This window comes from Monodelphis domestica, chromosome 4 (genome assembly GCF_027887165.1).
Source record: "Monodelphis domestica isolate mMonDom1 chromosome 4, mMonDom1.pri, whole genome shotgun sequence".
NCBI lineage: Eukaryota > Metazoa > Chordata > Mammalia > Didelphimorphia > Didelphidae > Monodelphis > Monodelphis domestica.
Genome location: NC_077230.1, coordinates 57,825,155 through 57,845,611, shown reverse-complemented (window position 1 = coordinate 57,845,611; position 20,457 = coordinate 57,825,155). Strand labels below are relative to the sequence as shown.

Genomic DNA, 20,457 nt, shown 5'->3' with positions numbered 1-20,457 from the left:
AGGCCTTTTTCCCCCCTTATGAATCCAAAGCTTAAACATAGATATATCAAAGTAGTCCAATAACTAAATAGGTCTTCCCCTCCAGCAACACCCAAAAATCATTTTGTGACAACTGAAATGTCATATTTTAACAAAATACCCAAATATTCAATGGACAGAGCAAGAGAGGACACTAATGAAGAGTCAAAAACAAAGATATGATGAGATGATAAGGACCAGGTGCATAAGCAGAAAATTATAAAGGAAAATGCAATAAAAAATATGATGAGGCAGAGAGGTAGCTTTCCTGAGAACAAAAGACAAAATATTTTCCAAAATATGGTCTTGCTTTTATTTTACCTATATGTACAATTTGGGGAAATAAATGTCTGATGAATTTTAGTCTATTCTTAGAATGTCTAAGAAGTTTTATTTCCTCATTTGAGAAATAACTTTTTATTTATTAAGATATCAGTTTTTAAAAAATTGAATCCTTAGGCAACCTATGGTCTATTAGTACCACTTTGGTAAAATTATATAAAATTATTATAAAAAGAAAAACGAGCAGTAAAAATGATACACTAATTATATAAATTATTGTGAGGCACCAGGATATTTTGATAAAGAATTGGAGGTGGAAGTGTTTCTGTAACTGACTAATTACTATAGTCAATTACTAAGTAGTTGCAGAGTATCCATTATGTGTGGTCCTATCATTAAGTTCTCAGGGAGGGAAATGTACATAAAACAGTTTACTTTAATGGAGACAGGAGCCTGGCACATATAAGCTGAGAGACTATAAGCAGGGAATTTCATGTTTAAATGACCTAGGCAACTCTCTAAAGTTATAAATTATTATATTATATAAACTTATGGGGGCAAAGCCAAGATGGCAGAGTAAACCAGAGCAGCTCCAAGTCACCACGAGAATCCTCTCTGATCAAGATTAAAATATTGCCACAAAACAAACAGCAGAGTGAAAGAACCAACAAGGAGACAGAATGAAACAACTTTCAAGGAAAGAAAAACCCAAAATGTAGGCAGAGAATATCTGGGGCATTGAGGTGAGAGGGAAGAAATTAGCAAGGGGTGAAGAGCAAGCCAAGAAGTTATAAACTATTTTTAACACCCCCCCCCAACATATTATTTATTTGTCTTTGGAGGGGCTTTCCATACAAGGAATTCCCTTACAGATAAATAGGTCTGAATTTTTTCTTTTTTTAAAGCAGCTGAGAAGGGCAGGGTCTTCTTGATATAAGAAATAGATAATCTCAAAGTCAGAGAAATATTTGCAACCTACCATTATCAGGGAGACTCGTAGAAGGTCCAGGTTCAACAGGTGGCTCTAAACAGTCCAAAAGACGATTCACTTTGTTTCGAAGTTCTATCAGTTCTCTACGGAGATATTTCACCTGACTTGATTCAAGAGGCCTTGGCTGCCCATTAACTAGATGGGAAACATTAATTTACTGAAAATTAATAAGGAGTATTTTATCCAAACTCAAGGAATATTAGTATCATAATTTAAAAACTAAATCAAGTATTTCAAAATAAATCATTCATAGTATTTATGTCATGAGGACTATGGGGACTAGACCTGTGATTTCATTATTAAGAAGAATTCCTAGATGAAGAAACTCCCTCTACAAATGTAAGTCAGCAACCAGAAGATATTGTAATAGTCCAGGCAATATATGATGAGGGCCCTTAGCAACATGAATGTTGTCTTATTTCAAAATAGTAATCTTGGGAGGTTGATATATCCATACCAATGAACTTGAGCGAAAAATATTTTTGAACTTCTTTTGGAATTGCCTTCAAAACTAATATATAAGATAAATAAGAAAAATAAAGCACATTTCATTTGCTTTTCCTTTTCTGTGCCTAACACATTGCTTGGCCCATAGTAGGGATAAATGCTTATTGACTTAACTTTCCCCAAAACAGTATTGATCCTGCTGAGCAATCATCTTAGTCATCTGATAAAAATTTTCACCATGAAGGACACCAAGAGAATGCAATAAACTCTAGAGACAATTTTGAGAGAGTTCCAAAATTTTTTTCAATACAGCAATGATTATAAGAAAATGATGTTTGTTATGTCTAAAAGATGTCAAATTTCTTTATAGCACATCCTGAATTATGAGTACAACTTATTAATGAGCCTTTTAAATTAATGCCAAAGAAACAAAAACAAAGAAATACAAATAAAAATTTTCATTCCCGTGTGCCCTTTCATTTACAAAGAAAGTAGAGAAGAAAGAAAACAGGTTGCTAAAAATCAGTTTTAAGACTATTTAAAAGCCTCTCAGTACTCAAAATATGAAATGTGAAAGAGGGAACACAATATAGTAAGGGGAAATGCTGAATTTAAAATGAGACTCTAGATTTCAATCCCAGTTCAGTCATTTTCTTACCAATCTTTACTATCCTTTACTTATCCTTACAATCCTTACTTATCCTTTCCAGTCCTGTTTCCTTAACTATAATGTAAGGGTTGGACAAAATGATCTGTGTTCTTTTCCTAATTTTAATATTACAATTTTATGATTCTTTGGAAAAATTAATTGACAAACTATTTGAGAACACAATCACATTAACATTCTTGCTAGTCCTGGTTTCAGGAGGACCTGAATTCAAATACAACCTCAGATACTTCCTAGCTGTGTGGCCCTGGGCAAGTTGCTTACCCTTGTGTTTGCCTCAGTTTCCTAATCCTTAAACTAGCTGGAGAAGGAAATGGCAAACCACTCTAGGATCTTTGCCACGAAAACCCCAAATGGAGTCAGAAAGAGTCAGACAGGGCTGAAATGAATAACAATCACAAATGAAACTGACAGAAACCACTAATCAAAATGTTTAGACTAAAATTCAACCAATGAAAAAAATGATGTAAACACAATATATATAAAATAATGTTACTGTAACAAACTTGGGGGAGTGGTTCTACATAGAATTACTGCAGACTTATAGGGAGCACAGTAGACAGAGCACGGGATGTGAAGTCAGAAAAAATTGAGTTCACATTTCTTAGCCATATGACTCTGGACCAGTCATATAACCTGTATGCCTCAGTTTCCTCAACTGTAAAATGAGGATAATAGCACCTATTTTCCAGGGTTATTCTAAATATCAAATGAGAAAATATTTGTAAAGTGCTTAGCAGAGTTTGGAATGGAGTAGGAATTATAAAATACTAATTACTATTATTATCTGAACCTGAATCTACTTTTGACTCATCAGTCTCCTTCCTGGCTCATCTGCTTGAAAGAAATTCATTAACCACTTATATATAACAGTTGGTGCTGCTTTTTGGCACAGCTTGGTAAGTTTCTCTCTTCTGCTGCTTCATGTTAACATCTAGTCCTCCCTCTGGAAGCTAGACTATCATAAATGAATCTTAAGGTTCCTCTCATTCCAGAAACAGTTTATCTTCCTGGTCAAATCTACCCCCCATCAATCTCTCCCAGAAAATTTCTGTTTCTGGTTTCTTCGACTATTGGAGAATTTCACAAGTGTGGAGAGAAAAGAATTGCATGGAGGGGAGTGGAAAACAGATAGACTAATTGCAAAAAAAGCCGTGAATTGGCCTGACCATTTTGAAAAGCAATACAGAATTATACAATAATAGCTACAAAAATTATTCATACCTTTTGACCAAGTAATCCTATTATTTGGTTCTCACGCTAAAGAAGACACTGACAGGAAAACAATTACCTATCTGAGCATTATCTGTAATAGCAGAAAGCTATAAAAAAAAACTGAGCAAGGACTGGTAACTTGACAGTTACATAAAAAATGTGATAGATAAATCCAATAGAGCATCCCCAAGCCCTAAAGAATAGCAAATAAAAAGAAATGAGCAAAGTCAAAATATGAGACAAAGTGAAAAAAATATACAAGCTGTTATATAAACTGTACAGGACAGCAAAACTCAGGTTAATGCAACAGATGATGTTGACACTACCTTGTTAAAGTTAAATGAGTTTTGGGTTAATTTACTTAAGTTGTTTCAGGTATTATACCATTTTGGTTTAAACAAAATGTGCTGTTTTTCTTTGTGAATAAATAGCCATATCCTGGGACTAACAATTATATACTTTGTCCAACCATTCTCATTGTCCCATAAGCACTTTACAGCCAGGTGGCTAAATCATGGCTCACTGGGAGCTGGTCTTCTAGATTCCAGGTTGCACAATACTTAAAATACTTAACATACAGTAAAAAACAACTATTTATCCTACCAATATGGGTATGAAGCCATGCAGAGTGCTTGAGAATAAAATAAGAAAGGGGAAGAAAAGGGAGGGGAGGAAAAAAGCCTGGATTTTATATCAGAAGACAGATTTATATCCTAGCTCTGTTATTTATTACCTGTAAGATCCTGAGCAAATCCCTGAAGAGCTTTTAAAACATAAGTTTCCTCATATTTAAATGAGGGAATAGCACTATATTTTCTTTCAGGTCCTTTCTAGTTGTCAAGCCTATAATCTGGTCATACAGGCCAGCCCTCACAAGAAAAGGATCATTTTAGAAATAAACACTGTAAAAATTAAGAGCTGGGGCAGCTGGATGGCTCAGCAGATTGAGAACCAGGCCCAGAGATGGGAGATCCTGGGTTCAAATCTGACCTTGGACATATCCTAGCTGTGTGATCCTAGGCAAGTCACTTAACTCTCACTGCCTAGCCCTTACTGCTCTTTTGCCTTGGAAATAATACATAGTATTGATTCTAAGATGGAAGGTAAGGATTTAAAATAATAACAATAATAAATTTAAAAGTTTCTGTACAAACAAAATCAATGCAATAAGAGTACAAGTATAATTCATTACTTAGTATTATTCTGGTAGTTTTATCTGAAAATAATTGTTAATGAAAAGGGAGAAGGACCAATTATGTACAAAAATACTTGTAGTAAAATAGCAAAGAATTTGAAGTTGAGAGGATGCCATCAACTAGAGAATGGCTGAACAAGTTACATATGGTATATGATTCTGATGAAATATCATTGTGCTATAATGAGCAGGATGGTTCAGAAAAACCTAGAAAGACTTGTATGAACTAGTATGAAATGAAGTGAGCAAACCAGGAAAACACTGTAATAGCAATATTGTAATGATAATAAAACATGGAAGACTTAGCTGATCAATATATTTCATGCTTTTTGTTGGTTTGTTGTTTTGGCAACATGGCTAATATAGAAACGTTTGCATGACTTTACACATACGGCTCATATAATTGTCTTATGAATGAGTGAAGGAGTGGAAGAAAGTTGAGAATTTGGAATTTAAAAAAATTTCTAAATGAATATTAAAAATAAATGGATGGATAGATGAATGAGTGAATAAATAAAAAAAGAAAAAACTTCATGCATTAAAATGGAATTAATGTTAGCTCTGGCTAAAAAACCTTCAATGGATTCCTAAAAATCTCCCAAAATTTAAATTGTTTTAAAACTAGATTGGGGGCAGTCAAGCTCCACAGCCTTCCTAATGTCTCCTTTACTCTGTGCATTCTAACAACCAAACCAAATTGACACCTCCACCCCTTTAATATACTCTATGCTGGGACTGGAAAGGATTTAAAGGAATTAAACCAGAATTCTTGGCAATATAAAAAACCCGAACCATATGTTGTCATGCTATATAAATGAAATCCAAATAAATAGTAATGGAGGACTATTATACATATATACACAAATGCACACATATGTATGCATACAAACATAGAAGTTAACCCAATAACTATTAACTTACAAAGAAAGCTTAAGATATTTGCATCTTGATCTGGATTGTTTTATTTATCTGGATTGCTTGGCAAAACTATGATATATTGTGTAAATAGAATGGAGGCATTCACTAGTTTTTTTCATAAATAAAATGTTACATGTATAACAGCACCAATTCCAGAAAGTTTTTTTTAATAACTACCTTAAATGTTTGTATTCAAAATATACAGTAAGACCTCACTCATCTGGCAACCTCAACAATCAGGGAGACAATCAAAAATTGGGAAATAAGCAAAAAGGTTTGTGAAAAGCAAAAATAAGAGTTCACAGGTTTTACTCACTGAAGAATCCCTCAAGTCCCTACTCAATGCTTAAATGTTCTTGTATAACAAGCTTGGTAATATTTTCCCAGATCATAGAAAATAAGAAAAAGGGTTGATAGAAACACAAAAACAAAGTGACTACAAATGAACAAACAAGAAAATTATAAAAAACAAACAAAAGAAATAAAAAGGCATTAAGGTCTGAGGTCAACTAGTATAGGAGCAAACATCCCTGCCCATATCCCTATAGCTTCTGAGAATATCAAGATTTTAAAGCACATTATAATTCATTTTCATAATGAAAAGGCAGTAACAGTACAGAAGTACACCAAAGCTAAGGATTTGAGTCCTCATTCTACTACTGTGAACCTTAAAATTTCTCAGACCCTACGTCATAAGGTTAGGATTGTAAACCTTGAAGAAATTCCCAGACCCTACTTCATTAGGTTGGGTTAAGACCATTCCCCATTGGGACCATTCCACATTTGGGCAGTGAAGGTACTTGATCAGGAATGTGAGAACTCTACTTCACCATACTTAAGCATGCCCTAGGGGAAGATAAAGTTGTAAACTCTTTGCTGAACAATGAAAAGTACTTAAATCCATACTTATAGTAAGACAAAAAAGTTCTTAAGCTGTGCCTATTTTTGGATATAATACAAAGGGGTGCTAAGTACCTATAAAGGTCAGGCAACTTGTGAACTTACAAGGAGCAAAGAGGTGAGAACTTACTCAGAGATTCTAGCCTACTCAGGTGTGAATTACTCAAAGGATTAGTCTTCTTAGGTGTAAACTAAGAATGTTCTGTCCTTTGAAAAACGTCTACAGTGATTGGTAGATGTGAGAACTTAGGGGAGGAGACATAGGAGAAAATTCCCTTTAAATAGGAGCTCAGATAGACATTCTAGGACATTCAGATTCAGGATTGAGCTGGTGACAGTCAGAGGAATCTCTCCCTGGAGAAGGATGGCTGGCTGAACTGGTGTCTATATTCTTGCTTGGACAGATCTTGTGGTGAGTGATTTAAGGACTGACTGATCTCTCTCTTAAGACTCAGGTCTAGGCCATGTTGGCTTAAGGGCCTTCATACTTATTCCTTTCTTACTCTTTCTCACTTTCTTTAATTCCTCATTTGTATTAATGAAAATCTCTATAAAACCCATTTGACTTGGGTATATTTCATAATTGGGAATTTTTCCCTGGCGACCACCTTATATTTGATTTAAAAGAAGACACTGTCTTGAAAACATATCTTTGCGGTCACAATTTACTCATCCACTCTTTATCTACTACAATTTATATCTTCCACTATTTTAATCATTACAGTTTATCTACTACAGTTTATGACCTCAACTATTTTAATTGTTACACTACTTATACTAGTCAAGTAACCAGTGCACTTCACAAAGCGGGACCTAGCTTCTTCATCTGTACAAATAAGAATGACTTATTTCACAGTTAAGTTTTGAGAAAAGTAACGTAACTAGAGTGCTACTGTTATTATATAAATGCAAATTAGTAATTTTATGATAACCTTTAATTATGAAGTCAGGGCTAAATTATGTTCAGTTTACTCCACTTAAGAAGGCAGGGCAGCATATACTTTACAGACTTTCATATATTTTTAGGAAAGGGTAGATCTTGAAAATCTGCCCTTTCACTTGAGTGGAAAGTGAGGCCAAGAGATATTAAGTGTCTCATCCAAGATAACAAAACTCATATACATACCACCCACCCACCCCCACACACACATTTTTAAATTTGATGGTTAAAGGAAAAAGCTTCACTATCTAGAAAAAAAAACTCAAAGAAAAAAAGCTCAGTCTTCAGTACTCCCGGATAAATGAGGTATCAAAGTTATTTTTAAATTATAGCATTTCTTCAAAAGACAAAATGTTAAATTAACCTCATACCTTGTTAATTTAAATTTCTTATATATATGTATATGTGTATAAGTTAGATTTCTAAATATATTCTACTTTAAGGAATGTATTTTAGAGACTTTCTAAAATATACAAAATCAGAAGCTTTGAGTTGAAGTATATTTTCAAAGCAAATTAATTGAGTACTTAATAAAGTAGTTTCTAAAGTAAAGATTCTAGTAAAGTTCTAGTTTCTGAAGTTTTTGTAAAATTTTTACCCAAGATTCTATAAAAAGAGGCATGGAGAGAGGAGGAAGAGGAGAAAGAACACAAATAAAAATATACTGATGCAGTTAATTCATCAAAAAAAAAAATTTCAAACACTTACCAAACAGTGTCAGTTTTAATATCCTGCTACACTGAATTGCAAATGAAAGATCAGAACTATCGAAAATTGTTATAAGATCTCCATCTGAAAAGATTTTTGAAACAGAAATGATTTCATATCATCAACAATGAAATTTTATGTATTTTAAAAATCAAATTCTAATCCACAGCTCATCTACAGATGTTTTAAAGGCAACTAGAAAATAACACCCCAACAAAAACCTTAATTGCTGTTTGCATGAAGCACCTGGCGAATATGAATTTGTTCAAATGATAATATTTCAGCACTGTCCATTACTATTCATGGCAATACATATTTTTAAATAGAAGCTGATAAGCTAAAAAGATCTATAGTTAACGAACTAAATGGTATTCAGAATAGCAGTATCACAATTTAAGTTTTCTTTTTCCAAATGTTTTCCTTTGCAAATACATAAGGCAAGCCAGAGCCTGATTAACTGTACACTACTTCAGAGAGAGTATTTTTAAAGATTCTTGTAGAATCAAATGTCAAAACTAAGCATAAAATCTTATAGATTTAGACTTAAGAAAAGTCAGCCTAAGTTTTAAAATGTTTTGTTAAGAAATAAAGCTTATTATTTCCAAGAAAACAGTGGCTCAAAATCTAAGCTGAAAAAGATTCTGTTTCTTTATTAGTAAATGAGGCAGTTGGACTTGGTGATCCTAAAATCCTTTCCAGCTCTACCTCTAGGATACAAAAGTAACAAAACCATACTGAATCAACCATTTCAACTGCATTATACAATTTACAACAGAACTGGCAACAACCAGTGGGCAAAGATCAAGCTGCTCTCTCAGCTCTGGTGAGGTCATACCCACAAGTTCACAGATGATTTTTAATCGTTTTTTGTATCATGGACCCATTTGTCTCATGAAGCCCAAGGGGCTTTTTCAGAACGTGTGTTGCTGGTGAAAACAAAGATGTAGCATTTTTTTTTCATCTAAGTTCATGAATTTGCTAAAATGTAACCATAGATCCCAGGTTAAGAACGATTGAGGTGGGTTATCATACCTTTTGCTCTTTCTGTATCCTGTAATAGCTAGAGTACTACACTTAAAAGTCCAAAAGATCTGGGTTCAATTGCACCTCAGACACTTATTAGTTGTATAACCCTGAGTCACTTAACTTCTCTGTACCCCAGTTTCCTTGTTTATAAAATGAAGGAATTGAACTTGGTGGTTTTTATTATAATTCTTTCCAGAACTAAAACTATGGTCCTATGACCTTGTACAGCTCTGAACATGGTAGGCATGCAATAAATTTTGGAATAATGAAGAGAAGGTACACAATTGGTGCATGTGACTCCATCTTCTGACAATAACAGTCTTAACAAGATGCTACAGTAGGGAAGTTTCAAGACAGGAGGTGATGATCAGCAAAAAGGGGGTAGGGGATGGGAGGCAACTAGGTGGCTCAATAGATTGAGAGCCAGGCCTAGAGATGGGAAAGCTCAGGTTCAAAACTGGCCTCAGATTCTTCCTACCTGTGTGACCCTGGCCAAGTAACTTAACCCCCATTACATAGTCCTTACCACTCTTCTGCTTTGCAATCAATACACAACAGATTCTAAGACAGAAGGTAAGGGCTTAAAAAAAAGTGTTAAAGGGCATTAAAAAGTATCTAGTTGATGAATTTCCACTTTAGATTTTCTCAGGTACAAAAGTTATAAGAATCTTTTTTTTGGTAATAAATCTTTGGCAAGAATGTACAAATTACTGATTAAAGGAGCTAACTAAGCAAGCTAGACTGAGAAGAAAAGGCAGGAAAATTTGACCAAGTGGCCCTCAGTCCCACAAGAAATACACACGAGAATGCAAAGCACTATAGATTTTTTTCAACAAGACTGGATAAAAAGGAAAATTCTAAATTAAACTGCAAGAAGTATGTACTACTACTTTATGTTTCTGAAAAGTAACAGATATTCATGCACAAGTATGTGAAAAAAGGAAAAATATGAAAAGTCAGAAAAGAATCCTATCTTGTGTCAAGAAGTTGAAGAATAGAAGGTGACCAAGAGGTAAGGCAAGGTGGACCTCTATACATATGGAGCTACGCAATAAGTAATGAAGGTAGAACTGGGCCCTTTAAGAAAAAAAGAACTTCTTATGCTCTAAGAATGATGATAAGAAGCCATAGGTATCACACAAAGAAAAGTCTTTCAAGTAATGGTGAGGGGAAGAAGAGAGGAGGGAATGGTTGATGACTCTGCAGAGGATTACTGAGGCAATCTTTAATGAAAAGTCTGTGCTGTAGATCCATGATGTGACAGAGAACCTCCTAACATTTGTCAAAACTAAGACACTATTGGTGATTGATGTAAAAAAAGGATCCTGTTTAAAGGAAAAGAGTAAATTTTTGGAAGCATTATAAAGTCTTGGGAAAGAAATTACTGCTGAATCACTTCTACCAAGTGAAGGGAAGAGATTCAGAAGAGAATGGCAGATGGGAAAGTCAACAGTTGGTTAAGATAGGTATCTGTAAGATAGAATTTGAATTCAAGAGATAAGAATATAAAGTCCATGCTCACGGACATAGTACATCTGGCTAAAATATATATCTGCCTAGAGACTAGCGAATCTAAGTTTAAAACTCAAAATAGGAGAAAAAGAAGAAAGTATGTCAGGCTGAAGCGCCTGAGCTTCATTCTGAAGAAAAGTAGGAATTACCGATGTTTTGACTACATAGAAAGTCAGGAAGAAGAGTCAGCTTTTTGCGATGTGATAACAGCTCAAGTTCAAAGATTTCAAGATACTGACATGAAATCCAGTTTAAAATGTCCAAATTTCAATTAACATTGATGGGGGATGGGGGTGGGGAGAGGGAAGACAGGTATTATATATGGAAGAGGTTCAATAAAAGTAGAAAACACATTGTTGAATGGTATCATCATTCTAACACTGGAGAAGATTCTTAACCTGGGGCCTATGAATTTTTTTCTTATTATTTTGACAGTATTTCAATACAACCAGATTCCTTTGTAGTCCCACATTTTTTATCTTTTTATTTAAAAACATTATTCTGATCTCTAAATTATTCTGAAAATGAGTCCATACGCTTCACCAGATGGCCAAAGGAGTCTCATATGAAAGGTTAAGAACTTTTGCTCTAGATCAAAAGGAACAGTATATACAATATTGCTTATCACTGATTAAAGTATTTATTGTACCAACATTTTGTCTTCTAAAATACTCTTACCTTCATCTTTATACTTTATAGTTACTTCATCATTACTCAAAAGTTTTCCCCGGAAAACTCTTTGCATCATCAGCACTAATTCATCATAGGTAATGTCTTCATTATGAATTGGAATTCTCCGAATATCTTCCCCAAGCTGAGCTTTAATAATTAGCTTTCCACTTAAATCCAACTGTCCATTCATTGTGGACTCCAGGATGTTCTACAATACTGCCAGAAAAAGACAAGAATAAACAATTTAGAAACTTGAAAAGTTATAATGCATATACTAAAAAAAAAAATTACTAACTTAAAAACTTTTAACATATTTGGTGGAAATCAGTCCTCAAACGTAATCAATCAACTTTGGGCTCTGATATGAAGGGATGATCTCTAAAGTTCCTTCCACTTCTGAAATTTTATGACTATGATTTTAATCTCACAAAGGGGAATGTCATGAAGTGCAAATAAAAATATATCTTTAAAAATACAAAGTATTTTAATATTAAAATATTCACTCAAGTGAATAAGATAGCTACTAACACCAAGCATAGTCACATAAATACAAAAATGTCCATAAAGGCATTAGTTGTGGTAACAAAACTATAAACAATGTGCCCAATGTGAGGTACTAGCTAAATAAATCATAATATATAAATATGGCAGAATATTTCTGTGTCAAAAGGAATGATTAAATATGAAGAATTCCAAGAAATGAAGAATCTGATGAAATGATTCAGAGTAAAGAAAGCAGAGACAAAAGAACAATATCAATCAATAGGCACCGAAACTCTTGTCAAATACAATGGCCAATATTAAAGGCATACTGAATGTGTCAAGCACTGTGCTAGGTGCTAGAGATATAAATATAAAAGCAAGACATTCTCCACACTCAGGCGATTATATTCTAAGGAGAGACCACATAGTAATGGCTATGGAAAATTTTCATCTGCTCTTCCCAGCATGAGGAAAGATGACAGATGTTACTCCTCATTCTGTTAACTGACGAGTTTTTTAACAATGTACTTTGAATGTTTGTTAAAAAAAATATATTGTAAAATAAAAATTTAAAATAAACTAGGGTGAGAAAGCATTCATTTTCCCTTTTTTACATCAAAGTTTACAGTATCAAGAAACATATAAAGTTGGTTGTACAAAAAGCCTTATGTCAGTGATGGTGAACCTTTTAAAGACCAAGTGCCCAAACTGCCACATGTGAGCCCTCCACCCCACCCCAGGCAAGGGAGGGAGGAAGCACCCCCATAGGGCTGCTGGGCAGAGCAGGGAGCCTTTTGTGTAAAATGTCCTCAGGCATGCATGGAAAAGGGAAAGCTCCCTCTGGCACATGAAACATAAGTTTGCCAACATAGCCTTATATACATATACATCTCATCTTCCCCCACACAAATTTCTTCAATTTTTCTCACCATCTATCCACCAAACTGACAATTTACCAGTTTTTTTATGCTTTGCTCCTTTATTAGAATACTTTGCTAGAATCTCTCCTTTATCACAGAGCTTGTATTATACTTAACTGCATATATCATAGGATCAAAGGATTTGGGGTTATAAGAGGTCTTTTAGAGTTCATGCAATCCAGTTCCTTCATTTCACAAATAAGGAAACTGAGAACATAGAAAAGGTGTCCCAAATCACATAAGTTTAGTAAGCAGCAGAACAGGAATTTAAAATTCAGGTTCTAGTTCTGCTCAAGTGCTCTATTACCACAAATCTCTAATTCCCTATTCCTCTACCATGTAGGAAATACACATTCAAAAGCAAAAATTATTTATTTTTTGCACTGCTGATTCAGCACAATCCTTCTTTTAAATATGCTGTTTCTAAAGTCTATACTTCCTGCCCCTTCTCCAGAACCATAGCTACAAATGTGATTTCAAACCTATCTCATATACCTGAACCACCCAACTCTCCTTACTAGTTCTATTTCCTTCTATTCTTCCTCTATTCAAACGCACCCTCTTCATTATACTTACCCTACTTTTCTTATTATGCAGAGGTTCTCCCTTTCTCTTACCCTCCACAAACTGTCCTTATTTTTCATTATACCTTACCACCTCAACATAATGAAAGCCAGGGCAGTTGTTTCTACATCAGAAATTTCACACAAGCCATTTCCTTTTCTATTCCACCAAACTATATCCCTCCCCTGTGTTATAACAAGATCTGTTTCTTCTATTGATAACACCAACAATTAAAACTAGATCTAAACAATTGGAAAAACATTTGATTGCTCATGGGTGGGACGAACTAACATAATAAAAATGACAGTCCTACCCAAATTTACTTATTTAAGTGCCATACCCACTGAACTACCAAAAAACTTTTTTACTGAATTGGAGTCTTGAATACTTGCAAAAAGTATCCTTCCCGAACCCCAGGAATGCACCTCTTCACTCCCACCCAGGAATGCACCTCTTCACTCCCACAACACTAGTGAGTGACAAATCAGAAACAACTGACTGCCTCCTGGTAGTCCAAAGCCAAGTTTAAGCTGCCATTGGTACAAGTAAAGGTGGACCACAGGCACAGGAAGTGATGCAAAGAAGTTCCTTTAAATTTGTTGGTCACTTGCAGAGCGAGAGGAGCAGAACCAGGAGAACATTGTACACAGAGACTAATACACTGTGGTATAATCGAACGTAATGGACTTCTCCATTAGTGGCGGTGTAATGTCCCTGAACAACTTGCAGGGATCCAGGAGAAGAAAACACCATTCATAAGGAAAGGATAAACTATGGGAGTGGAAACGCCGAGAAAAAGCAACTGCCTGAATACAGAGGTTGAGGGGACATGACAGAGGATGGACTCTAAATGAACACTCTAATGCAAATACTATCAACAAAGCAATGGGTTCAAATCAAGAAAACATCTAAGGCCCAGTGGACTTACGCGTTGGCTATGGGGGGTGGGGGGGGGGGAGGAAAAGAAAATTATCTATGTCTTTAACGAATAATGCTTGGAAATGATCAAATAAAATATATTTAAAAAAAAAAATTTTGTTGGTCACTGCCTGTGAGAGGGTCTTCGCCTTTGAACTTGGTCTTGTAGGAGCTTCAGGCTGGAGACCTCAGACTGCTTCCCTTTGGATTGACATGGTGAGTAAAAAAGTTCCTTTGGGACTCCCTTTCCTTGGCTTTCTGGAGACACTAACCCCCTCCCCCCCTCCCCATCCCTGCCTGGTTCAGATCTCTCTCTTCCCTCCCCCATATCTCTCTCTTCCTCCCCCCCCCTGCCCCCAACATGCAGGTAGTAGGGAAACAGCTTGTAGATAGGGAAATTAATGATGCAGAAAGGGTGTCAGTCTGCTGGAGAAGACCAAATGGAATGGGATCTCTTGTGCCTGAAAAGGGGTTTGACTGTACTGAACATGGGAGATGATGGCAGCGGGGAGATACAAATTGAGGAGAGAAGAGTTCTCAGCGAACCTTCAACTTTTTCTATGAAATATGAGGCTAATTTCAGTTGAGAGGATAAGGGGAGGGAAGCCTATGGTAGGTTTGAGGTGGGAATAAAATGGAAAAGCTAATGAGTTAATTTAATAGTGTGAAAACATTGCCTTGCTGCAGTGAAGGGCCAGTTGAAATAATGTGATTATGACCATCTTTTTGTGTAGCTGAGTTGGGATGGAGGAGTAGTTGAGGGAACCTAGGAGGTAAGAATTTTTGATATAATACTCACTGTTCTTTACTCAAACACAAGTAACAATAGTAATAGTAAACAACATTTATATGGTGCTTCTTACTATGTTCCAGGAACTGTGTTAATAGTAGCTAGGATTTATCCCTACTATCCACAGTGCCTGCTATGTGCCAGGCATTTTACAATTATTATCTCATTTAATTCTCACAACTCTGGAAGGCAAATATTATTATACTAATTTTACAAATAAAGAAACTGAGACAAACAGAGGTTAAATGACTCACATAGCTAACAAGTGTCAGGCTGAATTTGAAATCAGCTCTTCTTTATTCATGGCCCAGTATTCTATCTCCTGTGTCAGCTACCTGCTTCTAACTGAAGCCTCTTCTTGCCAATAAGGGCTGGAGAAATGGCATTATATCACATGCTAGTCGCTTGAGCTGGCCTCTTGCTGACAGAATGAAAACAATCACCACTCAGTTAGGCTGGCCTTTTACCACTTGCAGGGCACTTTCCCTAGTGGTAGGGGAGACACCATTTTTTTCTGCTCCCTCTGCCTATTTCCTGATCTGGCCTGTCTGCAGGGATAGGATAGAAATACTTTTCTATCAGGTCTTCCCAATTATCCCCTCACCTGAGCTGCCCCCACATCCTGAGAGGATATCACCCTGAGGCCAAATTCCAATGAGTTTAATAGCCTTCCTGAGCTCATTCAGAAATGATAAACTCCCAAGTTATACCCTCTCCATCAGTCATTTAGAAACCCCGTTGTTTTTAAATAAAAAATTTTAAATTCCTCCCCTGCTTATTCTCTCCTTCCCATCATCCTCCACCTGAGACCCTCCAAGATAGCACCCTAAATTACCCACCCCCTTCCACTGGGCTCTCTAGAGTACTGTCTTGGTAGGTAACAAAGCTTTTATCTTAAATCTTTCCTTTGCCCATTCCTTTAATCTTCCACTACTGAGACCTGGCTCTCTCTTGAGGACATGGCTTTCCTGGACACCCTACCCAGAACTAAGTGAACTTTCATTCATTCCCCTGACTTCTGTTGATTCAAGTAGGGGAATAGGAATATTTTCTTCCCACAGTCACTTCCATGCTCTTCCCTCCATCGTTCTATGACATTTCCTTGCCCTTTGAGGTTCATTCAATCTGTTTGTGGTGACACCTCTGTAGCTGTTGTCTACAAACCTACAGGATGTTCTTTCGTCAAGTTCACTGCCTAGTTCACCAGTCTTTCTTCCCCAAATCCTGTCCTCATCCATCAAATCATGCTAGTATCCTATTTAAGATTTTTGCATCTATATTCATTACAGAGATTGGTCTAGTTTTCTTTCTCTATTTTTGACCTGCCTGGCTTTGGGATCAGTACCATGTTTGTGTCATAAAATGAATTTGGTAGAACTCCTTTGCTTATTCTGTCAAATAGTTTGTATAATATTGGGATTAGTTATTCTTTGAATGTTTGATAGAATTCACTTGTGAATCCATCTAGACCTGGGGATTTTTTCTTAGGGAGTTCTTTGATGGCTTGTTCAATTTCTTTTTCTGATATGGGGTTGTTTAGGTAATTTATTTCTTCCTCTGTTAATCTAGGCAATTTATATTTTTGTGAGTATTCATCCATATCAACTAGATTGCCATATTTGTAGCCATATAATTGGGCATAATAATTTTTAATGATTGCCTTAATTTTCTCTTCTTTAGAAGTGAGGTCTCCCTTTTCATCTTGGTTTTACTGAATTAGAAAAAACCACAACAAAGTTCATTTGGAAGAACAAAAGATCAAGGATATCCAGTGAAATCATGAAAAAAAAAACTGCAAAGGAAGGAGGACTTGCAGTCCCAGATCTCAAACTATACTATAAAGCAGTGGTTATCAAAACAATTTTGGTACTAGCTAAGAGATAGAAAGGAGGATCAGTGGAATAGACTTGGGGTAAATGACCTCAGCAAGATAGTCTATGATAAACCCAAAGATCCCAGTTTTGGGGACCAAAACCCACTATTTGATAAAAACTGCTGGGAAAATTGGAAGACAGTATGGGAGAGATTAGGTTTGGATCAACATCTCACACCCTACACCAAGATAAACTCAGAATGGGTGAATGACCTGAATATAAAGGAAACTATAAGCAAATTAGGCAAACACAGAATAGTATACTTGTCAGAACTTTGGGAAAATTTAAAACCAAGCAAGAGCTAGGAAAAAAAAAATCACACCTAGCTAACAAGACAGCAAAGGAAAGTAATGAATGTTGGAAGGGATGTGGCAAAGTCGGGACATTAATTCATTGCTAGTGGAGTTGTGAATTGCTCCAACCATTCTGGAAGGCAATTTGGAACTATGTACAAAGGGTGATATAAGACTGTCTGCCCTTTGATCCAGCCATAGCACTGCTGGGTTTGTACTCCAAAGAGATAATAAGGAAAAAGACATGTACAAAAATATTCATAGTTGAGTTCTTTGTGGTGGCCAAAAATTGGAAAATGAGGGGATGCCCTTCAATTGGGGAATGACTGAACAAATTGTGGTATCTGTTGGTGATGGAATACTATTGTGCTTAAAGGAATAATGAACTGGAGGAATTCCATGTGAACTGGAACACCCTCCAGGAATTGATGCAGTGAGAGGAGCAGAACCAGGAGAACATTGTACACAGAGACTGATACACTGTGGTACAATCGAATGTAATGGACTTCTCCATTAGTGGCAATGCAATGACCCTGAACAACTTGGAGGAATCTATGAGAAAAACCACTATCCGCATCCAGAGGAAACACTGTGGGAGTAGAAACACGGAAGAAAAAACAACTGCTTGAATACATGGATTGAAGGGATACGGTTGGGGATGTAGATTCTAAATGAACATCCTAGTGCAAACAACATGGAAATGGTTTCTGATCAAGGACACAAGTAATACCAGATGAAATTGGGCGTTGGCTGTGGGAAGGGTGGGTGGAGGCCAGGGAGGAAAATAATGTGATTATTGTAACTAAGGAATAATGTTCTAAATTGACTAATAACTAATAAACTAATAAACTAATCCAAATGGAAAAAAGGCATAAAGGCAAAAAAAATTAAAAATGCAAGACTCCAAAACTTAGCTTAAAAATAAAAAGAGAAATTTATTAATTTAGAGAGTAACGTTGAGAATGGCCAGGATGATGGTACAGGTGGAACAGCAAGATGGAAGACTGCTCTCAGAACCCAGGGATTTTATACTCTTGCAACAAATGCTGTGTCATAGTGTGGATGTGACTCTAGAGTGGTAGTTGCTCAGGCATTTGGTGGGGTGGGGTGGTCATCTGACTGGGTTCTGCCTGGAGACATAGGGAATGACCCTCATAAAGATTCTTTAGTTTTAGGGAACAGACAAGATGTCTGAGATGTAGCCTGATAGAATCAAGGTGTGGCCTGGAGGTGCATTTCTCTTTCCATCTTAAATCTAAAGGAGGATCAAAGGAGGACAATCATATCAGGGTCCTATCCGGGTCATTAGATGTTTTAGGCTAGGGAGTCAGGAGGATGTAAGGGAGCAAAGGAATTTCCCTGAGAATAGTTTGCCAGAGCTTCTAGAGGTACAATGCCTATGTCACTAGCACAGGTGGGTCACAGACCTTCCCCCTACCCCTTAATCCTTAAGTGGGAGTGTATACATTCCTGGTGGCTAAAATTTAAAGAATAAGCAGGGTGGGGTTAATCCCATCTTCACACTCCATACTCAAAAACATCACTTGATCCATCTATCCCTAATAGCTATAGTTCCATCTCCCTCTTCCCTTTGTGGCTACATTCCTTGAGAAATCTATAATGAGTGCCTCCACTTCCTTTCACCTCACTCTCTTAACTCTACTCATCCTCTCAAAAGTTACTAATCCTCCATCTGGAGTCTTTTCTATCTAGAATTTCATGGCAGTACTACCTCTTGGTTTTCCTATCTGATGATTTATCAGATTCCTTTGCAAGACCTTCACCTAGATCATGCCAGCTAATTATGTGGTTGCATGGGACCCTCTTCTTCTCCCTCCCTGTCCAACCTTTAGAGTTTGAGTGCCCAGAGGGCAAATTCAAGATGTGAACCCCCTCCCCCATCCCATTGCCAGACAAGAATAGAGGGAGAAAGAGCTTGCTTTGGGTGGCTGGACAGAGAGGTGGGGGGGTATGCAAAAAATATCCTTGGGCAGAGGCAAGGGGGGTGGGGGGGTGGGAAACAGAGCAGCTCCCTGGAACAGTTCCCCATGTGCCAGCTTTGCACTTGTGTGAAATCTTCACCAAGGCTGTTCTATACTATTTCACTTAGTGATCCATCAGTTTCCATGGATTCAGTTATCTTTTATGTTGATGATTCTCAAAGATACTTTTTTTCATCTATAACCTCTGTAAAATTTCAGTCTTGAATCTCTAACTGCCTATTGGATATCTTGAACTGGACTGGATGGCTCACTAATATCTTAAGCTCAAAATGTGTAAAACCAACATCATCCCCTCGCCCCCCCCTCCCCCAAAACCTTTCACTCTTCTTCACTTCCTCATTTCTATCTTCCTGGATACCCAGGCTTGCAATCCAGAACCTAGGTATCAGCCCTCAACTCCTCGATTTCTTGTAATATATCCAATCTGTTGACCAGGTCTGTCAATTTTATCTTCATAAAATCTCATATATATCACCTTCCCATGTCTGACCACTACTATGATAAGGGTGAAGGCCCTTATCATTCAAACTGGAATAGTGTGGCTGGTCTCCCTGTCAGTCTCTCCCCAGATCATTCTCCAAACTGTCAAAGTGATCTTCCCAAAGAACAAGTCTGACCAGGCTACCTTCCTATTTAATAAACCTAGCAGCTCTCTATTACCTCTAGATCAAATATAAAACCTTCTTTTTGGCATTCAAAACCCTTCATAATCTGACCTTTTTTCCACACACCTTTTCCAATCTTAATATATTTTACATCTGTTCCCCACTTTCCCAGTGACAGTAGCCTCCTGGACCTTCCTCCCACAGGATATTCCATCTCCCATCCAGAACTACCTGTTATGCCTGGAAGGTTCTCCTTCCTATCTTGTCTGGTTTCTTTAAAATCAACTAAAATCCTACCTTTCCTGATCATCTTAATTGTAGTGTCTCCCTCTATTAATTTCCAGTTTATCCTGTATGTAGCTTGTTTGAACATAGTTATTAGTATGTTGTCTCCCCTGTCAAACTCTGAGCTCCTTGAGAACAAGGACCATCTTGTGCCTTACTTTGTATTTCCAGTGTTTATCATATATATAGTAAGCATATAACAAATGTCATTTGAGTAAAAAACAATCCACC

The 20,457-nt window shown here is 36.5% G+C and overlaps 1 protein-coding gene across 2 annotated transcripts in view; it reads right to left on the bottom strand.

Annotated features, from left to right (window-relative positions):
- Positions 1-20,457, bottom strand: part of TFG (trafficking from ER to golgi regulator) — a 43,078-nt gene that overhangs the window by 14,519 nt on the left and 8,102 nt on the right. For both annotated transcript variants that reach the window (XM_007493556.3, XM_007493558.3), the window contains exons 2-4: positions 11,498-11,707; positions 8,282-8,365; positions 1,280-1,426 (exon numbers count right to left, since the gene is read on the bottom strand). In XM_007493556.3, coding sequence (XP_007493618.1) covers positions 1,280-1,426; positions 8,282-8,365; positions 11,498-11,681 — 415 coding nt within the window. In that variant the 5' untranslated portion in view covers positions 11,682-11,707. The remainder of the gene's footprint in view (positions 1-1,279; positions 1,427-8,281; positions 8,366-11,497; positions 11,708-20,457) is intronic.